Below are 20,309 nucleotides of genomic sequence, written 5' to 3'. Positions count from 1 at the left end.
CGTGCACCTTGAGCAGGTTTAACAAAGCCGAAATTTACTGCTTAACTGCAGGAGCACAAATTCAGAATTTCTTCATACATGCCGAACAAAGGATGAGGTATTAAAAAACTTTTTGCCAACATTTAATTCCATCAGAGCCATTTTATCTAGATACCTGACTAGTTTTTCTTTTGCACAGCTCAGAATATTTGAAGTGGGAGGAAAAGTCATGCATTCATGCCTTGAACTGTGATTCAGTGCCAAAAGGAAACACGTTTCTAAGCTATATAAATAGTCTCATTTAAATATAAGATGCACCAAAGCTAAAGGCTCCCCTTTAAGCTAAATATGATATACTTTTTTTTTTTTGGCCAAAAAAACAAAGAACATTGTTTATATAAGAAGAAGTGTTTTTAAGTCAAAAATCATGCTGATGTAGAAAGCAAGAGAGGTCTTGTGTTGAAACAGTCAATGTGAGCTCACTTTTCAAATCCTATATGATCAATTTTATTCAATAATTTGCTCTACAGGTATGCAATTATTACCATACCATTTATTTTAATTACTAAAAAATGATTCAATTCCCCTGAATAAAAGCAAAAGCATAAAAAGTCTTTTGTCTCAATATACGTGCACTCATTTTATGAACTCCCATGATATTTTAAACTTTTTAAAATGTTATATTCGAAAGAGTGGTTTTAAACTAAATATATAAAAATATATTCTAAAACATGTCAAACCAACACAGTGTAAATACTAAATAAACTATTCTATTTCAAATGATAGAATAACTGAATAATAAGAGAAAGCAGAATCCCAGTAAAAGACATTCATCTTAAAGATATGATGTGTATACAGACATGCATATTGGCCAATTTTCATTGAATTGCTCATGTTTTAACTAAAGATATTCAAAATATGCATAATAACAACACAAATGCAAATTAAATTCACTCAAATAGCCTATAGGTTTAAATAAAAAGCAAAGATAATGTACATCTAATTCATAGAAGCACTGAATAATAACCCAATTAATTATAATAGGTATTAAATTTACATCATGTGACTTCTGGGATGCCCATTTTATCCCAAGAGTCTACTTTTATCCTTCTACTTAAAAAATAAATAAAAAATAAATAAACTATAATAACACTAATAAATCTAAAAACATGAACAAATAGACTCTAAAGTCATAGATTCTCATTACAAAGACACACAATGAGATAAGTTAACCTCACAACTATTGTGGTTGACTAAATCTTACAAATGTTGATGAAATAAAATTAAAAATAGCACAGCCATTCTGTTGAGATTGTTTCATCTGAACAAGAGATAAACATTCTGGAAGGAGGTTCATTTTGCCCCATCTTACCCCACTGGTTGGAGGATATTTGACCTCAGTGGGAGGACTGTAGCCCCACTGTAATTAAGATTCTGACATACTACCAAACTCAGCATTTAAAATAAAAAAAAGAAACAGCATTGGTGCAAATCACACCAGGCGCTTTTTTATAAATATATTTTTAAAAACAGCAGAGAATACACACTAAAATGCATAGTGCAATTCCCTGGATGTCAACATGTTTACTCACAATACACTGCATTAACAGTGGAAGAGAGCATCAGACGCTTGACGGCTCGTCTCAAAGTATTACCAGTAATGACCTGTCAGCCGAGCGCTGACCCATGGACATGGACAGAAACACCCATGCACATGTGAACATGGGCCGCTTTCCATGGCTTACCATTCATTTAACTGGCGAGTCGATTTTCTGAACAGATTACACTGAATTATCGGAAACATTTGCAATTAATGTGCAGGTTGTTTCCTGGCAACCATCTCTTAAGGCTCGCACACATCAGACAGTGATAATCTGGAAAGGCCAGAGGTGGCTGAAATTATTAACACAATCTGCGTCGCATGCTAATGCGTGCGGTGAGGCCAAGATTTGATGGGCTCCACAAGTTCCTCAAAAACCATCTCCATAAACAGAATTGAATGCAAGCTTGTTTATTGCCCGCCATTGCGTATTTCTGTGCGATGATGCCCTCTGGTGCACGCTTGTTTTTATTGCTCATTTACAACAATGTGATTTGAAAATGTTTTAGGCTTGAAGGTGGAATAACATCCAAAACAGCTATTTTTAAAGTCTTTGTATTAGAAACAGCAGATGGCCTTGTTTTGTCAATATTGTGCTTTGCTGAATGACTAAACAATATTGCTTTTGGTCGCATATAACACAAAATACTCCAAATGACGTCCTTAGCAATGCATATTAGTAATCAAATATTACGTTTTTAATATATTTACAGTAGGAAATTTACAAAATATCTCCATGGAATATGATCTTTACTTAATATCTTAATGATTTTTGTCATGAAATGAAAATCAATCATTTTGACCCATACAGTGTGTTTTTGCCTATTGCTACAAATATACCCCAGAGACTTAAGACTGCTTTTGTGCTGCAGGGTCACTAGAGCTTTAGAAAGTGTAACTTTCTCAGATGTATTAGCCTCACCTGCTGTAACATTACACAACAAGTCGGAAAAAAAACGCACATGAAGAACCGAACGTGACAAAATAATATTGTTATAACTCTGTACTCACTGTTTTTTAACTCCCTTGAGACTGTCCCTTAGCTCCAGGTCACTTTCAGACTGCCCGTCCTGTAGTAGAGGTTGCTTTGAACAAGAAAGCATCTGCTAAATGACAAACAGCCTTGATAAAATGAAAAGCCAATTAAAAATATTGTACCAAATGCATATTTCACAAACATATACATTAGTATACATAATATACAAGTATATACATTAAGCAGGGTTCAAACATTCAAGAATACTAATATTTTCCATTGATTTTATATTAATACAATTTGTTTTCAACAATTAATATATTATTTAAATTTATTGGTTCAAGACCACTAGTAAAAATGCTTTCTATTTGAATACAATTCGTTTTTATTACAAAATACTAGTTGTAAATTATAATATATAATATTATAATATATTAATATAATATAATATATCAAATTCTATAATTGAGTGAAAACATACAAATTTTTTCTAAAAACAGATTTTCCATCACAAATTTTGAGTGTGGTCTCACTTTTGGCTGCACCATAAATGTTTTCAAATAGATGTAAATTGAGCAGGTAAGACGTTAAAATTCACTTGCAGCACCACACACACACACACACACCAGCACTGCCTCTGAAAACTCAGTTTCATCATTTTATTAAATGAATTCAGTTTATTCTGACAAGCTCTCTCCATTCGTCTCTCTCTTTTTCTCAGGACACGATTCCCCTGGGCCAGAACGCTGAGGCAGAAATTTACAATTAACAAAAAAAGGTAATAACAGACGAACGTTTGTACGGCAGGCTTAAGGCAGGAACGGAGGGAGGGAAGGATTATAGGAGCAATGAAGGGGAAGAGACTTCCAGACTGGTCTCAATTCATTTAACAAGCCTTCAAGGAGAGGAAAATAAACTTCAAAGCCAAATACACTCTTAAATACATATACATACATATATATAAATAAAAAATTCTAAGAGTACACATACATGATGCTGTGTGGATTCACAGACTGGCAAAACCTCCACGAAGCAGCCGATTCACTTCAGAGACCGTCCCTTTCATGAAAAACTGACCGTATGAGCATGGCTTCCAGTGCACCTTTAGCAAAAACCTTCTCAAATTTCCAAGTAAAGAACAAAGCATGACCCTTCTGGACACGCACGCTCAAAAAATGAATCCCTTTTATCACAGATTGAGAGATGAGCTTATGAACTGACATACAGTACGCTGACAAGGCTTACTATTTCACAAAAAAAATAAAAGAAAAAAGTGAAACTTTCTGCCCCAACATTACAGTGCAAAACAATAAATACTGTAAATGACAAACAAAACGGACGTCAAGCTCTTCAGAGCTTAGAGAAGACAGCCCAAGAGAGATGAAGGGAGAGAAAGACATCCGTACAGTGTCTGTATTTACATCTTAAACAGGGCTTAAACTCAACAACATAAAAAAAAACTTGAGAGTAGCATGAGCACCACAGAAAGATTGAAGACGTACTGAATGAAACACTGAATTATGAAACCTGACGTCATCTAAACACATATAAAGACTTGGTAATCTCACAAGCATAAATTAAGCCTAGACCCAGAGGATTATTAACAGTTAATGATAATTAAATGCCCAGGAATATAAAGTCACTTCAGTTCAGTACAACAATAAAGTCTTGCATATCTCTTTCTCTCCCTTCTTAATGGTCAACGACAGCGTTAAACCTTTTCTCAACTAGCTTTTCATTTGCTCCACAGAGAAACGACTGCAGATGCTGGCCCAAAAGCCCATTCCATTCACCATTTTAAAATAATAAATATATTTGCTAGAAGGTAAAAGCAAGGTATTATTCTCATTTCTTTTTTAAATACAATAAAATAACTGTATAAAACCACCACATTTAGTCTCACATCTTCTCCTTTACATTTACAACAAGACACATCATTTACCGTGACTGCTTGCTCCCTGCTAAATCTATTTTACACCCTATAGGGTTTATTGAGAGGGACAAGAGTGTTACTCCTAAACAAATCAAGGGCAAACATCCATCGATCACTCTGATTGAAATAAATTAAGATACAAATTAAGACAGAGGACCCGCCCCTAGCCACTGAACCAATCATATTTGACCTCCAAAACACACATGGAGTTGTATTATAGTTGCGCGTGAGCTTTACTAGGAGCGTACGCAGCGCTCTCGAGATCGACTACCTCTATTATCTGAAGCAAATATTAGCAGTATAACTTTTTGTTGTTGTTGTTTGTTTGCATGTGTATGGCAGTATGTTGGGGTGTATGTGTTTGTCCAGGATGTTTCTCTGTAGACTGTAAGTTTGTTCAACAGTCAGCAAACATCGGGTTCCCAGACCGCCGTGCTGAAACTGGTTATTCTTCCACGCGTGACACCAGAATCAGGCGGGAAATGTAGCTATAGGGAGGAAAGGCCATGTATGAGGTAAAGAGTGTGTAAGACTGAGTGTGTGTGGTCAGAGGGAGAGATGTGCGCTTGGATAGCTCAGATGCTGTGGTGTGTAAGCTTGATTTTTTTGAGAGGAAGCCTCAGTTGCTGTTGGTCAGAGTAGATCCAGGCTGTACAGAACCTTCAGAGACATCTGGAAGAGAATAAAGGGGACAAAATCAATAAAATATTTGTCAGTGTGATCAGCAAACACAAGACATGTTATAAGCAAACACACAAAATGTTATATACACTAGTGTTTAAACATTTGGGTCAGTAAGATAAATATAAACAGTAAGGAAGTAAATAAAGGTTTTTGTTTACATAATATATTTATGTGTACTGTGTTTATTTATTATCTTTATAAATGCATACACATTCAGTATATATTTAGAAAATTGTTTACATGTATATGCATTTATATATTTATATAAATATATTTAATATATACACAAGTTTTTATGTAATATATAAAAGCATGTGTGTGTATTTATATATAATTTAATAATTTAATATAATTTAATTGTGATTTACAGCACTTATATATATAATACTTTTTTTTAGCATGGATTCATTAAATTGATCAAAAGTGACTGTAAAGACATTTTTCAAATAAATGCTGATCTTTTAAACTTTTTCATCAGAGGATCCGGAAAAAAAAAAAAAAACGGTTCAACAAAAATATTAGGCACCACACATTTATAACAATAAAACATTCCTTGAGCAGCAAATCATATTAAAATGATTTCTGAAGGATCATGTGACACAGAAGACTGCAGTAATGATGATGAAAATTCAGCTGCGCATCATAGAAACAAATTACATTTTAAAATACATTAAAATAGAAAACAGTTATTTTAAATTGTAATAATATATTCACATATTAGAGTTTTAATGTATTTTGGGTTACATTAATGCAGCCTTGGAAAGCAAAAGAGACTTTTTTTTTTTTTACTTTAAAAGAATAGTATATTAACAGGAGTTAAATTAATACCAAAGTAGGATGTTACTACATCAGAAAAGTAATTTCAGAAGCAGGGAACGTTATTCAGTCCCTCCAGAAAAACGTGTTTATGCAATCGCTTGATTTAATGCATAATCAGCCAAAGGCCGCATATTTTGCTCTTTTGCCACATAAATTATCGATTTCAGAAAGCAAAATATGTATTTTCGTAGCAAAAAACTCACATATATATTACCAGAACGTTGAAAAATGTTGCGTTTACTTCACACAAGTTCCCCCTATTGGCATGGGAACCTTATGAAGTGACATAATTACGTGACGTGAACATCATCTGCAAACCCCGCGGTGAAACCAGGGTGAAACTTGAAGCACACAAATCATTCTTATTTGCCAACAAAAATAAGCGCAAAAGAACGCACAAAGCAGTTTCCCGATTTGTTACATGACAGTGGAGCCAAATTAAATTGCGAAAACTGCGGTTTGATGAAATAGAGAAAAAAAGGTGATTTCCCCAACACCCCCTTCTCACTAGGCTACTAACACTGTTGTAGTTTCATTCAGAAGTTGATGCAACTTTACACTTGTAAGATTGCACTTTTTTGTTACAGAACAGTACCAAAAACTTACAGTTGTAATTATATTAGTAGTTTGTAAAATAATTTACGTTGCAGTAAGAGATTGCAACTTAAATATTCTGTGATTTAGTATGCTCGCTTATCATGGGAAGTAATAAGAAATTACTCTTTACATCAAGGTAGTAGCCTAGTGAGAAAAGGTGTTGGGGGAATCACCTTTTTCTCTCTTTTTCATCAAATCGCAGTTTTTGCAAGTTCACAGAATTTCATCGCATAAAATTGCTAAAATATCCCGCATATTCCATCGCATTTTTTAAGAAAACGTGCCGTAAAATCAAGGATTTTTTGCCTGCAACAATCACAAAAAAATCTGTGTTTTTCTGGAGGGGCTGGTTATTGTCCGTGAAAGATAATGAGAAGCAGCATTTTTCAAATTGGAATAAATACGCTGATTAATTGTGCACTATACAAAACAGGAAGGCTTTATTAACATTAAGTTAATAAGGTGAGTTTTGATTTCATGTTGTCTTAACCCCATCCCCTCGCAGAGCATCAGTGAGAAGGATAAGAACATTACCGTTGGAGGAAGCTACGGTCTGTGCGCGGGCATGAGGTGGAATGAGAGAGGAATTGAGCTGCGGCTGAATCATCAGCTCTGAAATAAAGAGAAACACACTCTGTTGACAGACCTCGAAGTGGAACCAACAAAGAAGAATTATATCGAAAGCTCTTAAGAACAGAAACGTTTCACACAAACCATCTCGGAGTTGAATGGTAAAAAAACATGTGCAAGCACTGCATCACTATTATACCAAAAGAGAAAAAATATCTAAATAAGAAAGAAAAGCAACAGGATATTTTGGAGGGGCTGAGCAAGTGCTGCTAGTCTCCCCTCAATCGCTTCTGATGCATTTCATTTTCTTCCCTGAAGTCCAATTATATTAGTCAAGGTTTCTTGCATCAAACGTAGCTGTAATTTAGTTTTACATGACCATTTGCCGCCCTCTCTCTAACCCTCAGAATTAAAGGAATGGTTCATCCATAAATGAAAAATCTGTCATCATTTACGCACACTCAAGTCTTTCCAAATTTGCATTATTTTATTTCTTATGCAGATCACAAAAAGAGATTTGTACTGACCGTGCAATTCATTTCCATAGGGATTAAAGCTTTCAAGCTTCAAAAAAAAAGGATGTAAAGGTATCAAAAAATTATTATAAACGACCATAAGATATTTGAAATTTAAATCACTATTCAGTGATAAACATCTTGTGCTGCATTGAAGAACATTACACATGTAATCATGCACACAGACATGACGGTGAGTAATTAATGATGACATGGTGATACCGGTGTTAAACCACAACACCGTGCACGTCACTTGCCCACCGTGTCACCGACCCCCATCGTCATTTAGATGTTTTTACAGTAATAAAAATAATTATAGTACAGTATAAGAACAGACACTACAATTAAAAACTGAACGCAGCTGCTCAATGCAGCGTGCTGAAAGAAAGTCGCATCACAGATTAGTTTTCATTTCTCCAGTGAGTCGAGATGACTGACAAGAAGAGTGAGGAGACACAGACAAGATGGTGATGGATGATTTAGTTTCCAAACGAAATGCAAAAGCGCCTGTTTGCCAATATTTTAGATTATGAAAAGCCTGTTGACTTTTGCCGTGTATCTACGGAGATTTTGGAAAACATTTCTTATTCACTTGGTTCCACATTGTTTGCTGATTTTTACTTTATTTAAACTTTGTGTCATTTATGTATTTTATTTGACATCAAGGTGTATGCCGTGCCTTCAAGCTTTCTTACTCATTTTGCTAATAAACATTCTACGTTTCTTATTTATTTGGTTATGCTATATATTATACATGTTTACCTAGCCTAATTCCAGTTTTGTACCTATTTAAACTTTATGCAAGTTATTTGTTATTTTCCATTAGGCATAGCCTGCCCTACAGCATGGAGTGTTTTTATTTGTTTTAATGAGAGTTCTGTGTTTTCTACACAGGCTAAAGTGAGTTTGAGTCACCTGTGCTGGTGAAGTTGAAAAGCGGAGGCAGCTCTCGACCGCTGGGCAGACGGGTGCCAGGCTGGCGCAGCTCGTCAAAGAAGGCATGAGCACAAGCCTGGAGCGGAGTCAGTCGTGTGACTGGTGTGTACTCTAACAGCCGAGAGCACAGGGCGATCGCCTCAGGCGGAGTTCTGGGTTTAAACACCTGTGGAGGAATGACATAAGAAAGAGAAACGTCAATCAAGAGGAAGCCATGCTAGACTTAACAGACAGCTGACTGGAATTAGATACTCGCTGAAAAAATTAATAAACAAATATATATACACATTATTTATTATATTTATTTTTTCAGCGAGTATCTAATTATTTATACACACACAAAAGAATAGGACAAAATAATGTGAACACCTGTTTCTTTACCTTTAATACAACATCTAACCTTGTTAGAATTGATTTCTACAACTTCTGAACAGTGTCCAGGTTAAATGCACTGTGTGAATTCACCAATGAATCACAGCACTGGTGTCTGTGATTACATTTAGAGCAATTGCAGCTCCTTCACAGATGTTGGCTTTGTGAAGTTGTCTGTAGTTGGGTTTTGTTGAAACAGGGTCTTAAAGTGAATATTGAGGATAGTGGTCACTTTACTATTGAGATGACAGTTTTTTTTTCTTTTCTACAGATGACTCCCTGACTTTCAGATCACATGTGCTGTACCTGGTGAAAAAGCTGAGGCTAAAACTTGGTTTTTATTTTTGAAATAAGTTTTTCTTTTAATGTAAAAAAGCCACTTTTTTTATCTGTTTTGGATTATGGTAATATTTTATATATGCATACTTCTGCACAGAATTTTCATCTGCTTGACACAGCTTACCATGCTTCGTTGAGGTTTATTACAAATTGCAAAGCACTGACTCACCACTGTGAGCTATACTCTGGGGTTGGATGGCCTCCTCTAGCCACCTGAAGGCGATGTCATTGGTACACTTTTATATAGAAGGCAATTCTTTGTCTGCTGCCAAGCTACCTATGTGTCTATATCATACAGAAAATCAATGGGTGACACTTTTTGCATTCTCAGGGCTTTTTTATGCTCTCTGTGCCAAAGACTCAGAATTGAGAAAGAAGTCATTTCTGTATTCTGCACCCTCGGCATGAAATAAGTTGCAAAAAGACTTGAAACTAAGCCAGGTCACCCCTGCAAAAGAGGGTTTTAATATCAGTGGGATTCTCCTGGTTAAATAAAGGTTAAATAAATAAAATAAAATGATGTGCATCAAAGTTTTAGTGGAAAAAAGGTATTCAAACAGTCCTCATCTCCAGTTGTGTTGCATGAGAGAGATTGAAGATGACAAAGACGTGTGAAATAAAAGTTAACAACATCATTAACAATTCTCATTTATAATCATTACTAATATGGCTTATTCTTATCACAATCTTTTGCCTCTATGCTGTGTTCTGTTAATTAACTTCATATTATTTGTAGCACACTTCCTGTCCATTAATCACAATAAGCTTTGTGCTATGTTACCCTTTATCAAACAAATCATCAGCAATTTATAACGAAATTCAACAAATAAATACAGTTTTGGTGCTCATTAATGTGTGATGAGCAATTGCTTTAGCGCCTCGGCTCAAGCGGAACGTGAACCCGTTATATCTTTCTCTTTTTCTTCTCTTTATTATAGTCTGAAATTAACATGTATGAACATCAAAAAGTAAGCTATTTTATAAGATACAGTAGAACTTATTGAAATGTCTTGTGTAAGCACTCACTGAGTGTTTCAAACTGTGGAAAGTGTGTAAAGTTTAGGTAAACAATGCCATGTAACATTACACTGACCTCAGAATAACCTTGTGGCATCTAGAAGCTCATTAGTCAGTTGTTTCTTATAGGAGCCAATTGCTCCTTAATTGATTTTTTTTGTTGTTGTCTGGGGCTCTGTAGAGAATTAAACGATAAATGAAAGGTAATTGTAACTGCTGAATTTGGTAAACTAGTCTAAAACCTATGTAAGTTATTCAAATCGTTTCATTACATGTCGGTCAGATGGTTTCTTCCCATCTCTTGGACAGAACAAGCAGTAAACTCGCAGAAGTTGTAACTTGAGAATATTTAGAAGCCAGTTTTGTAACACTGTTAACCGATAGCTCATGGCTTTGGCTGTAGATGAGAGTCAGATATTTGTGAGAGATTTTACCTTGGTCCATGGATGTGCTTTGATCTGTGGGAATTTGAACTCCGTGTAGTTCGGGTTCATTTCACGGATCTGTTCTCTTGTGGGTGTTCCAAGAATCTGAGCGGACAGACAGAAACATCCGTAAAGAATGCTGGGTGAAAGTAAAAAAACAAAAAAAAAACACTAGCATTCATGGATTTTGAAAGTCTCTGATGCTCACCAAGGCTGCAGAAAAATTAAAAGAGCAATACTGTGAAATATTATTATAATTTAAAGGGGTCATAGGATGTTGCTAAAAAGATCATTATTTTTTTGTATTTGGTGTAATGCAATGTGTTTTATGTGGTTTAAGATAAAATTATTGTCTCTCCTCTATGCCCCGCCTTTCTGAAATCCGTCGATCTTTACAAAGGTCATTGTTCTGAAAAAGCGAGGTGTGCTGTGATTGGCCAACTATCCAGTGCATTGTGATTGGCAGAATACCTCAAGCACGTGATAGAAATGTTACACCCCTCACCATACAGTGATGCAGTGTGTCCCGGCTGGATGAGACAAGAACAACAAAACCCATTACAAACGAGGCATTGGTTGCATCCAGTGGGGACATAATTACTGATTATAATGACTTATACTGTGTTTTTACGTGTTGTGTATTGCGCTGCGTAAACATTAAACCATGTCTGCATTTATGATCGGAGAAACAACAAACACTACTCTACACTGCTCAAACTTACATTTGAATATAAACGTACTTACGGACTGTGAATCAGAAACGCCAGACTGTCAGAAACAGAAACAGACACCGGCATTGTAGGCTACTTTTCCAGGAGACAGTCCTTGTCCTCCACAAAGTGAGCTGCACACTTCTGTATATTTGGGTTGAACTGTTCCAGAACAGTGTTGTACTGTAAATACAACTTAATCACTGATTTCTAGTTGTGTCTTCTATCAAAAGACCAAAAAAGTAGTTTTGCTTTCACAACGAAACAGCGTCTCCACTGCATGACGGCAGCGGCAACAGACAGAATAAAAGTTACGCCTTCTTTCTTTGCGTGAACATTTGGGCAGTGTCATGTAAATCTTCCCACATCGTGACCTAGACATGTCGGGGTGTGTAAGAATGAACTGTTTTAGGTAGGTGTAGTTGACTCTTAACTTTTATAAAGAATATCTCTCTTTGGATTTTTGCAACTTTACAGATCTTCTGTATTCACCAAGAGCTTGTAACACTCCAAAGAGAAAGGAAAAATTGAAATTGCATCATATGACCCCTTTAAAATAATAATAGTTTTACAACCTAACCCTAATAATAACATAATATATATTTAAAATGTAATTTTTCCAGCTGAAAATTCTAATATGCTGATTTGCTCCACAAGAAACACTTGCCTAAGAGTACTGAACTGAATCTTAAAGTACATCTCAAAAGGGTTAGGTTTACCTTTATGATCTCCACTAGCTGGTCCACACCACTGTCTCCAGGGAAGATGGGCTGTCCCAGCAGCAGTTCGGCCAGCACACATCCAGCTGACCAGATGTCAATGTTAGAGGTGTAGTCTGTCGCACCAAAGATGAGCTCAGGGGCGCGATAGTATCGTGAGCAGATATAAGAGACGTTGGGCTCACCCCTCACCAGCTGCTTTGCACTGAGAGAGATAGATTTGAATTTTGAGAAAAACTTTAATCAGACAGTCGGTACAACATTTTTTTTTTTTTATTTATAGCTCCTCAACAAAATACCATAAAATCTCCCTCAATCCTAATACAAAAGAGAGCAAAAATAGCTCCTCAATTCGATACAGCTGTTTTGCTTTCAAACAAAGCGATTATTCCAGTCTGATGTGCATCTCTCCACTCAGCCAAATAACCATTTTCAAGCCCTTGAGTTGCCAAATTGTCCACTTTTTTACAGACATAAAAAGCAGCGTTCGTGTTCTCTCAAAAGAAAACCTAATGGCTTGAATGCCTTCAAGTGCCTTACACAATCACAAATTAAATACTTGAAAATTGCGAGGAATTAAACAAATGTGGTCTGGATTACTGTGGTCAACCCATCTGCCTATCAACCAAGGGTTCAAAAGGTTCTCTTAAAATCAGCTTTGATATCCATGAGAAAAAGCAGCCAGAGTTTGGCCTGAAGGACGAAAGATCACATCAGAGAGACAATCTGACCGGCCCCATCAATATCTGAATGCATATTGCTTTTGTCAATGAACCGTGGACAAGAACATATTTAACATCGCACTATCAAAAACAAATATAACTTACAAAGACCAGAGGCAGGGCGAGTTAATGCATCGCCCAATACACATCAAATCTAGACACCAACTAAGACCCACACTTGCACTCTCAAAATAAAATGACTATTATAGTGTAACAGCCATTAAAACTGAACATAATGTTCACTGGCGGGCAGAAGGACACATTTGAGAAGCCATCAGAAGCCATCACGCTCTCTCTCACACACACATCGCTGACCTGCCAAAGTCACAGAGCTTGAGAACAGCTGTTTCTGGATCCACCAGAAGGTTCTGTGGCTTGATGTCTCTGTGACACACACCCTGGGAATGGATGTAGGCCAAACTGCGGAAAAGCTGATACATATACACCTAAGAGAAAACAAGACGACAAGTAAGCATCTTTATATTCAAGAAAAAGGCAATGTCTCAATCAGCCTGCATTTTTGTATTACTAAATTATTATTCATTTATATTAACATGATTCAGTAATGTTTTTTTTATTATTTAGCTATTGTTTTTTTGTTTTCTTATTCATTATTATTATTTATTTTATATCCTTTCCAAAGCATTAACAAAAAAATTTATACTAATGCAAATTGTACATTTCGGCCCACACACATTCTGGCAAGAGCAGTAAAATATACATTAAAAAAAATATAAATAAATAAACAAATTCTTACAATGTGACTCATTTCAAATGTGAAATGCAGGAAATAATGTACGGCGGGCCTTGGGACTGGACTGGATTGGGAAACATAGGCAGTAATATTATTATCTAATTTATTTCCTGTCCTTATGGCTTTGGTTATGTCAGCAAAAATAAGAGTTGTTTTAGAAGCATGAAAAGTTATTAAAGCAATAAGCCTTGAGAGGCTGTGTGTCAGTGACAAACAGTAGACAAACAGTTAAAGGCATTAATCATGATGGGATTCATTCTAACTGTAGTAACATTAGCCTAACTGAAAGCTGCTTGTGTTTGTTAGTCATGGAAGTACAAATATAGCTTCATATCAACAGCATGAACTGATGAACTGTGCACAATTACACCGAATACATTTCTAGAGAATAAAATGGTAGATTTTGATTAAAAATTTTGTTAAAATTTCAAGAATTGAAGTGTTTGTTCAGTCAACTTCACCTTCACATAACAGATGGGAATAATGGTTTTAGCTTTGCTGAAGTGCCGTGCCACCCTGTAGACCGTCTCGGGCACATAGTCCAGCACCAGATTGAGGTACACCTCGTCCTTCTGTGGAATAAAGACACATTAATCTCTGAAAATTGTGACAAACAATAACCAGATGATGCTAACCATGAACAACATATAAAACTACCTAATTTTGCTTAATCACAAAATATAATCATTGCAGTTAAAGCAACTGTATTTGAATACATTTCAAAATTTAATTTCTTCCCGTGTAATGCAATACTGAATTTTTAGCATCATTGCACCAGTATTCAGTATCACCTTCAGAAATCATTCTAATATGCTCAAGAAACATTTCTTATTATTACTAATTTTGAAAACAGATGACCTGGTTCATATTTTTTGTGGCAACCAGGAATCTTTCTTTAAAATCATTAATGCCTTTACTGTCACTGTAAATCATTTTAATGCATTACGCATTCATGCTGAAAATATTAATAATATATATATTTTTTTTTAAACATTACTGGCCCCAAACTTTTCAACAGTGGTGTAAATATAGACCCAGTTCTTTTACCTTCTCTCCACTGCAATAGAAGAAATAGCGCAGCTTCACTATATTGCAGTGGTCCAGTTTTCTCATGATCTGAAGTTCTCGGTTCTTCATGAACACAGAAGAAAGACTGTTAGCAGTCACAGTATTTACACACAGTCAATTCCCCTACAGCAGCCTGGGTTTAAGAGCCTCGTTCAAGGACACAGTGTAGGGTTTGGTAGTGTAAGGTGTAACGCTGAAATAGAGGATGGTGTCGGTCAAATAACATACTCGTGAGATATTCAATAGGGGTGGTTAATCTGTCTGATTTCCCGATTCGATTCGATTACGATTATTGAAGTCCCGATTCGATTACAGTCGATTTTCGATTATTAACGATTCTCGATTAGCGATTATTGATTTTCCATTTCACAACAGTAAGTAGTAAACAAACTGTGTAAATCATTACTAATAAATGGTAGAAACAAACCGAATGCATGTAGCGGTTGGGATTTTCAGTTTACTACATGCAGCAGGCACTCTGATTCCATGTATGGGGCACATATATATTATTCATATGACACACAAACACAAGTAGACAAGACCTTTTTAGTTCAAAATCTATGCCCCGTGTCACATCGCCTCTGCTTCTGCTATGCAGCGCGGCCAGATCTGCCTCGCGCACGCGCCGAGTGTGCACAGCTCGGACTACTGTCAGTGTCATTGCTACTCTCCACCTTGCCTCCTAACTGTCCTATGAATACTTCGACCTCGTCTAACATACCCAGAGGCATTAGACAAAGTCTCCACTACAATACCGTCCCCGCGATTGCGGAGAAATGCGGTCAGAAGACAAATAGGCTATACATGTCTAGCGCGGAAAAAATCTCCCGCCTCGTCCCCGCAACAATAACACGCCTGCTAATTTCGCAATGAACATTCCGACCCCTGCAAACATTGTTCACACCTCTGACATTTGGCAAAGGACCATTTACATTGGGCAAAGGATTCACCGTTTGTGCTTGGTGTAGGGCAATACTTTCACTTTCAGTATCGCCGTCATCTTCTGAATACAGATATTTCCCTTCAGAATCAGTGTCCACGAATAGAAGTTCCAACACGGTTGGTTGCTCGCTCCTGATTTTTCCATTTTACTCACCTGCTCTGGCTGCTTGCTAACTGGAACTGGGCGCGTTCTTGACGTTCAACTCCCGGTATAAAAATGTTTACAAAATAAAATAATGAAAAAAAAAAAAATCGATTTTTGAAAATTTAATAATCGATTCATACTCGTCCATAACATACTCGCGATTAATCAATAATCGATTTTTTCCACCACCCCTAATATTCAATACAGAATACTGAGACTGAGAAGGTCTCTTAACCCAAGACTGATCCCAATTACTGTAAAGCCCCGTTCACACCAAGAACGATAACTATAAAGATAACTATAAAGATAACGATATTAGCGTCCACACCAGAGAACAATATCGTCTGTGTATTCTGAGCGCACATGCGTCTGCCGCTTTAAATCCTCGAGCTCGTTACAGCAGGGTGGATTCTGATTGGATGTCGATGTTTGTATCGTTCATCAGCTGGAAAAAAATCGTTCTGAAAATGATTCCAACGATACCGTTTCTCTATGCCTTTATCGTTATAGTTGTAGTGTGGACTCTGCTATTCTTTAATATTGAGAACGATATTTAGAACTATATCTTTATCGTTATCTTTTTAGTTATCATGCTTGGTGTGAACGGGCCTTAAGGCCAGTCACTCTGAATAAAAAGCATCTGTTGACTGACAGGTAACAAAGAATTTAGAACACTTGGAATTTACATAATACATTGCTCTTTTAGTAATCTTTACTAATCTAATCTAAACAAATCTAACTGGTGGGTCACAATCAGTGTTAGGTTAATATTATTTATATATTATTACAGTATTTATTAACATTTTGAATTTGCTTTTATTTTTCATATTAATTTTATTTTTTTTTTTTTTTTTTTTTTTGTTAAAGTTTTTGTTTTCCATCTATTATTATATTTCTTTCTGCTTTATTTTTAACTACTAAATAACATTTTTTATATGTTCTGTTAACTATTAAAAATTTACTATTCCATGTTACGCAATAAAATAGAGTTTGTGAGCTAGTCAATAATTCAATTTAATTACAATTAACATGCTTGTATAATAGAGAAAAAAATAGACTGAAGTTCTACTTATTTATTTAGTAGTTTGTTAAAATAATTTTTGTTTTTCTAACTTAGGATTTTCAGTGTTCTTGTTGTTGCTGACGTCAAAGACTATGAGACAAACTCTATTACAGTTCATGTGTAATTTAGTACCAGATTATGCAGTTGAGAACTAGTACACAGGAATTACTCTTAAAAAATGTGTGTTATTGAACAGAAAGAGCCAGCAAGTATTCATATGCTTGACTGTGTCATACCTTAAAGCGCTTGTCCTGAAGTACCTTCTTGATGGCCACCCACTCCTGACTGTCAATGAGGCGTGCCTGATACACCACGCCAAACGAGCCATTACCGATTACCTTGATATCAGTGTAGGACACCTCCTGCGGGCGATCCGGGCCCTGGCCTGGGGTGGCAACCACTGTGGTCACCTTCCCACTGTCTCCTACAACACATTTGAGACATTAGATCTGATTAGATCAGATTGTTCCGTGGGTGTAAACAGACAATTATGCACCAGAAAATGTTGGTCAGGGATGATGTTCTTGCAGCAAGTACATTCATTCAGCAATGCTTTTCTCTAAAATAAATATACTCCTACTGATTTTTCATATTCAGGGTATACTGATTCAAAACACACTGTTAAGGAAATATATTCACATATTATGATTTAAAAAAGGTCATTTCCTGTAAGCATCACTGCCACTGCAAATGTGGTATAAAAGCTGTAGAATGATATGCATATTGGACATCAACTTAAAAATAAAAAGCCTAATGCAAGTGTACTTAGTAAAAACAGTGTGCAAGTCTAAATGAAACATGGCACATATATCACTAAATATGGGCCTGACCTTCACAAAGGACATTATGAGAGGGTGTGTCAGGAAGGGTAGTTACCACCCTACATCATGCCCTACAATCTAGTAAGGTGCCCAGTAAAGCAGTTAAACAATCACTTTAATAACAGCACCATGGAGAAACACGCTGGTCAACCAGCTGTTCTTGTTATGAGTGTATGATAGAGTCTTAAATCCTAGTGTGCTGCCTACTTAGCATTATCCATTATCCATTATTGCACTGACTAGGGTACTGCCATGTTTTCTCACATCTTATCATGGAAAAGTTGGGTTATTTTGGGATATGGGACCATTGTACTACAGTTTCCTCTGGTAGCTCCATTGTATTATTATATGTTCCATTTAAACATAAATGCACATTCATATGGAAATCAGTACCATGTTATATAAAAGTACCATGGTATTATCATCACTGTACCACGGTAACGCCACTGGATTTTTTTTTTTTATGTCCCTAATGTGCCTCTACGCCGCACAGTTGGTCAGTGTTTCTCGGTTTATAATTTAAATAAATAATTTTCTTTGATTAGCTTAGGCTAGTTTCGTGAAGATGACATAACTGTCAATATCAGGAAAATATGGGTGTGCTGTTCAGATATATACACAGTGTGTCCATACGATATGTCCACTCGTAAATGAGATAACTTCGCTTTTATACTTACTAGACAGTTTTAAATTTGCGCAAGCAGAGGAACTGTCCGCCAAGGCCTGCGAGACCCCGGGCTTTCCTGCGTTGCTCCCCACGACAGCGGCGGCTCCAGCGGATGCTGCAGCGGCTCCGGACGCCCCCTGAGGCTCAGCAAACGAGGTCGTCCTGGGCCGCCCGCTGCCGCTCATATCTGTCTGAAAGTGTGCCGAGGCTGTGGAGCGACGATAAGCGGTTCCCTCGTCTACTTTGTCTGGTGCGGGGTGAAACATTGGGTTAAAAACGAAAATATGACAAACCTTTTTTCCGCGACCCTCAGCGTTCACTCACTCTCTCACGCGCTGAGAATACGCGCAGCCTCATGGGAAATGTAGTTCGAGCTATATTGATCCGGACTCTAAACAACTCCAGGAGCAGGTGTCACACACCTGAGTCACTGCCTCTAACTTTGTCATGCACAGTTACTGTAGTAATTTTTGTACGTTGTTAATAATAATAATAATAACAAAATAATACTTTAAAGATAGATAGATAGATAGATAGATAGATAGATAGATAGATAGATAGATAGATATTAAAAGAAAAAAAGCTGTTCCTTATTGCAAATAAAAAGTTAGAACTGATAAAGATGAATCTAATCCCCTTTTTTAGTTTTAGCTCAAGGATTGAAGCAATTAAAATTAAAGTATTACCAAAATTTCTTTACTTATTCCAAGGTCTACCTGTAGAAATAACCGGAAAACAATTAATAGAATGGGATAAAATGCTTTAACGTTTTATATGGCAAGGAAAAAAGCCCAGAGTACACTTTAAAACATTGCAGCTCCCAAAAGATAAAGGAGGGTGGGCTCTTCCCTCATTAAAAGATTACTATAATGCAACGCAAATTAGGACAGTGGTGAATTGGTGTGATCCATATTATAATGCTACTTGGAAGGATATGGAAAGTTGTACAACAAAGAATACTCCTTTACAAGCAATATTAGCAGATAATAATTTACGACAATATATAAATAAGCTAGAAGATCCAAGGACAAAGCTTAATTTAAATGTTTGGGCATCTGTGACAAAATAATTTAAATTATTGGAATATATCAGTCAATGAATATCAGTCTGATAACAGATTTACATAACAGAAACATAAAATAACAAAAAAAAGAACTGATAAAGAAGAATATATTATAATAGATTATTAAAATAACACTGCATCCATATGCTTTTTTTAATATCCCTCTGATTTATCATGCACAATAAGTTATTTGCGTATAATAATAATACTAATAATAACTATTATAATTAAATAATTGTACATTAATTCAAATAAAATTCATATAAGAAACAAATAAAATAATGTGTCTATCCATCCATCCATCGCATACCTTTATTATACATGCGATAAGAACTACACAAAAAACAAGTGTTGTGTTAGGTCTTTAATTTTTTCAATAATCTCTTGTTTAGAAATATTGCACATGGTCAACATGCCTGTTGATGAGTTTACACTCACCTTTCTCATTCTAAAACTCCTTCTCCAAAGTAAAGACAGTTTATTGGATACACAATCATAAGGTGTACACGCATACATGTGCAGGTATGTGTGTGTGTGTGCAAGCATTTGTCTGTCACTGCGGGAAGGGAAAGAAAGGGCAGATCAATCAGGTTCAGAATCGAGAAGAATGGTTATATATGCCTGTTTCTCCTCACACACGTCAGTAGCCACCAGTTTTCAGGCATATGCTAACAGTCTTTTTAATGTAGTGCCACTGCATTTTCAGGAGGGAAAATACAAACAGCATTTGCTCGGGAGTAAGTTTGATTTGTCAGGGTGAATGTAATCTTTAAGCACATACGCTCACACACACACACAAACATTTGTATATCATGGACATATAGAAATATATAGGTATATTTTTACATTTATATAGTCACACATTCAAGTGAA

The 20,309-nt window shown here is 36.1% G+C and overlaps 1 protein-coding gene across 1 annotated transcript; it reads right to left on the bottom strand.

Moving 5' to 3' along the window:
• Window positions 1-3,203: 3,203 nt before the first annotated feature.
• On the bottom strand, window positions 3,204-18,707 carry LOC113119873 (glycogen synthase kinase-3 beta-like). The gene is made up of 10 exons (XM_026289586.1): window positions 18,384-18,707; window positions 17,122-17,309; window positions 14,715-14,798; window positions 14,129-14,239; window positions 13,229-13,359; window positions 12,192-12,396; window positions 10,772-10,867; window positions 8,589-8,775; window positions 7,123-7,200; window positions 3,204-5,160 (listed from the first exon to the last, which is right to left on the bottom strand). Exons 1-10 carry the CDS (start codon window positions 18,637-18,639, stop codon window positions 5,108-5,110), a joined length of 1,389 nt encoding a protein of 462 aa, XP_026145371.1. The 5' UTR covers window positions 18,640-18,707; the 3' UTR covers window positions 3,204-5,107.
• Between the last annotated feature and the right edge of the window lie 1,602 nt (window positions 18,708-20,309).

The sequence above is a fragment of the Carassius auratus genome, chromosome 19, assembly GCF_003368295.1.
Source record: "Carassius auratus strain Wakin chromosome 19, ASM336829v1, whole genome shotgun sequence".
In the NCBI taxonomy this organism is placed as follows: Eukaryota; Metazoa; Chordata; class Actinopteri; order Cypriniformes; family Cyprinidae; genus Carassius; species Carassius auratus.
This window is presented reverse-complemented; position numbering and strand designations above follow the sequence as displayed.

Excerpts from the sequence above, each read along its gene's own strand:
- LOC113119873 (XM_026289586.1), bottom strand. The coding sequence starts at position 18,639 with ATGTTTCACCCCGCACCAGACAAAGTAGACGAGGGAACCGCTTATCGT. Across the intron at positions 14,240-14,714 it reads TCTATTGCAGTGGAGAGAAG|AAGGACGAGGTGTACCTCAA; the intron begins GTAAAAGAACTG and ends TTTATTCCACAG. Across the intron at positions 7,201-8,588 it reads TTTCAACTTCACCAGCACAG|AGCTGATGATTCAGCCGCAG; the intron begins GTGACTCAAACT and ends TCTTTATTTCAG.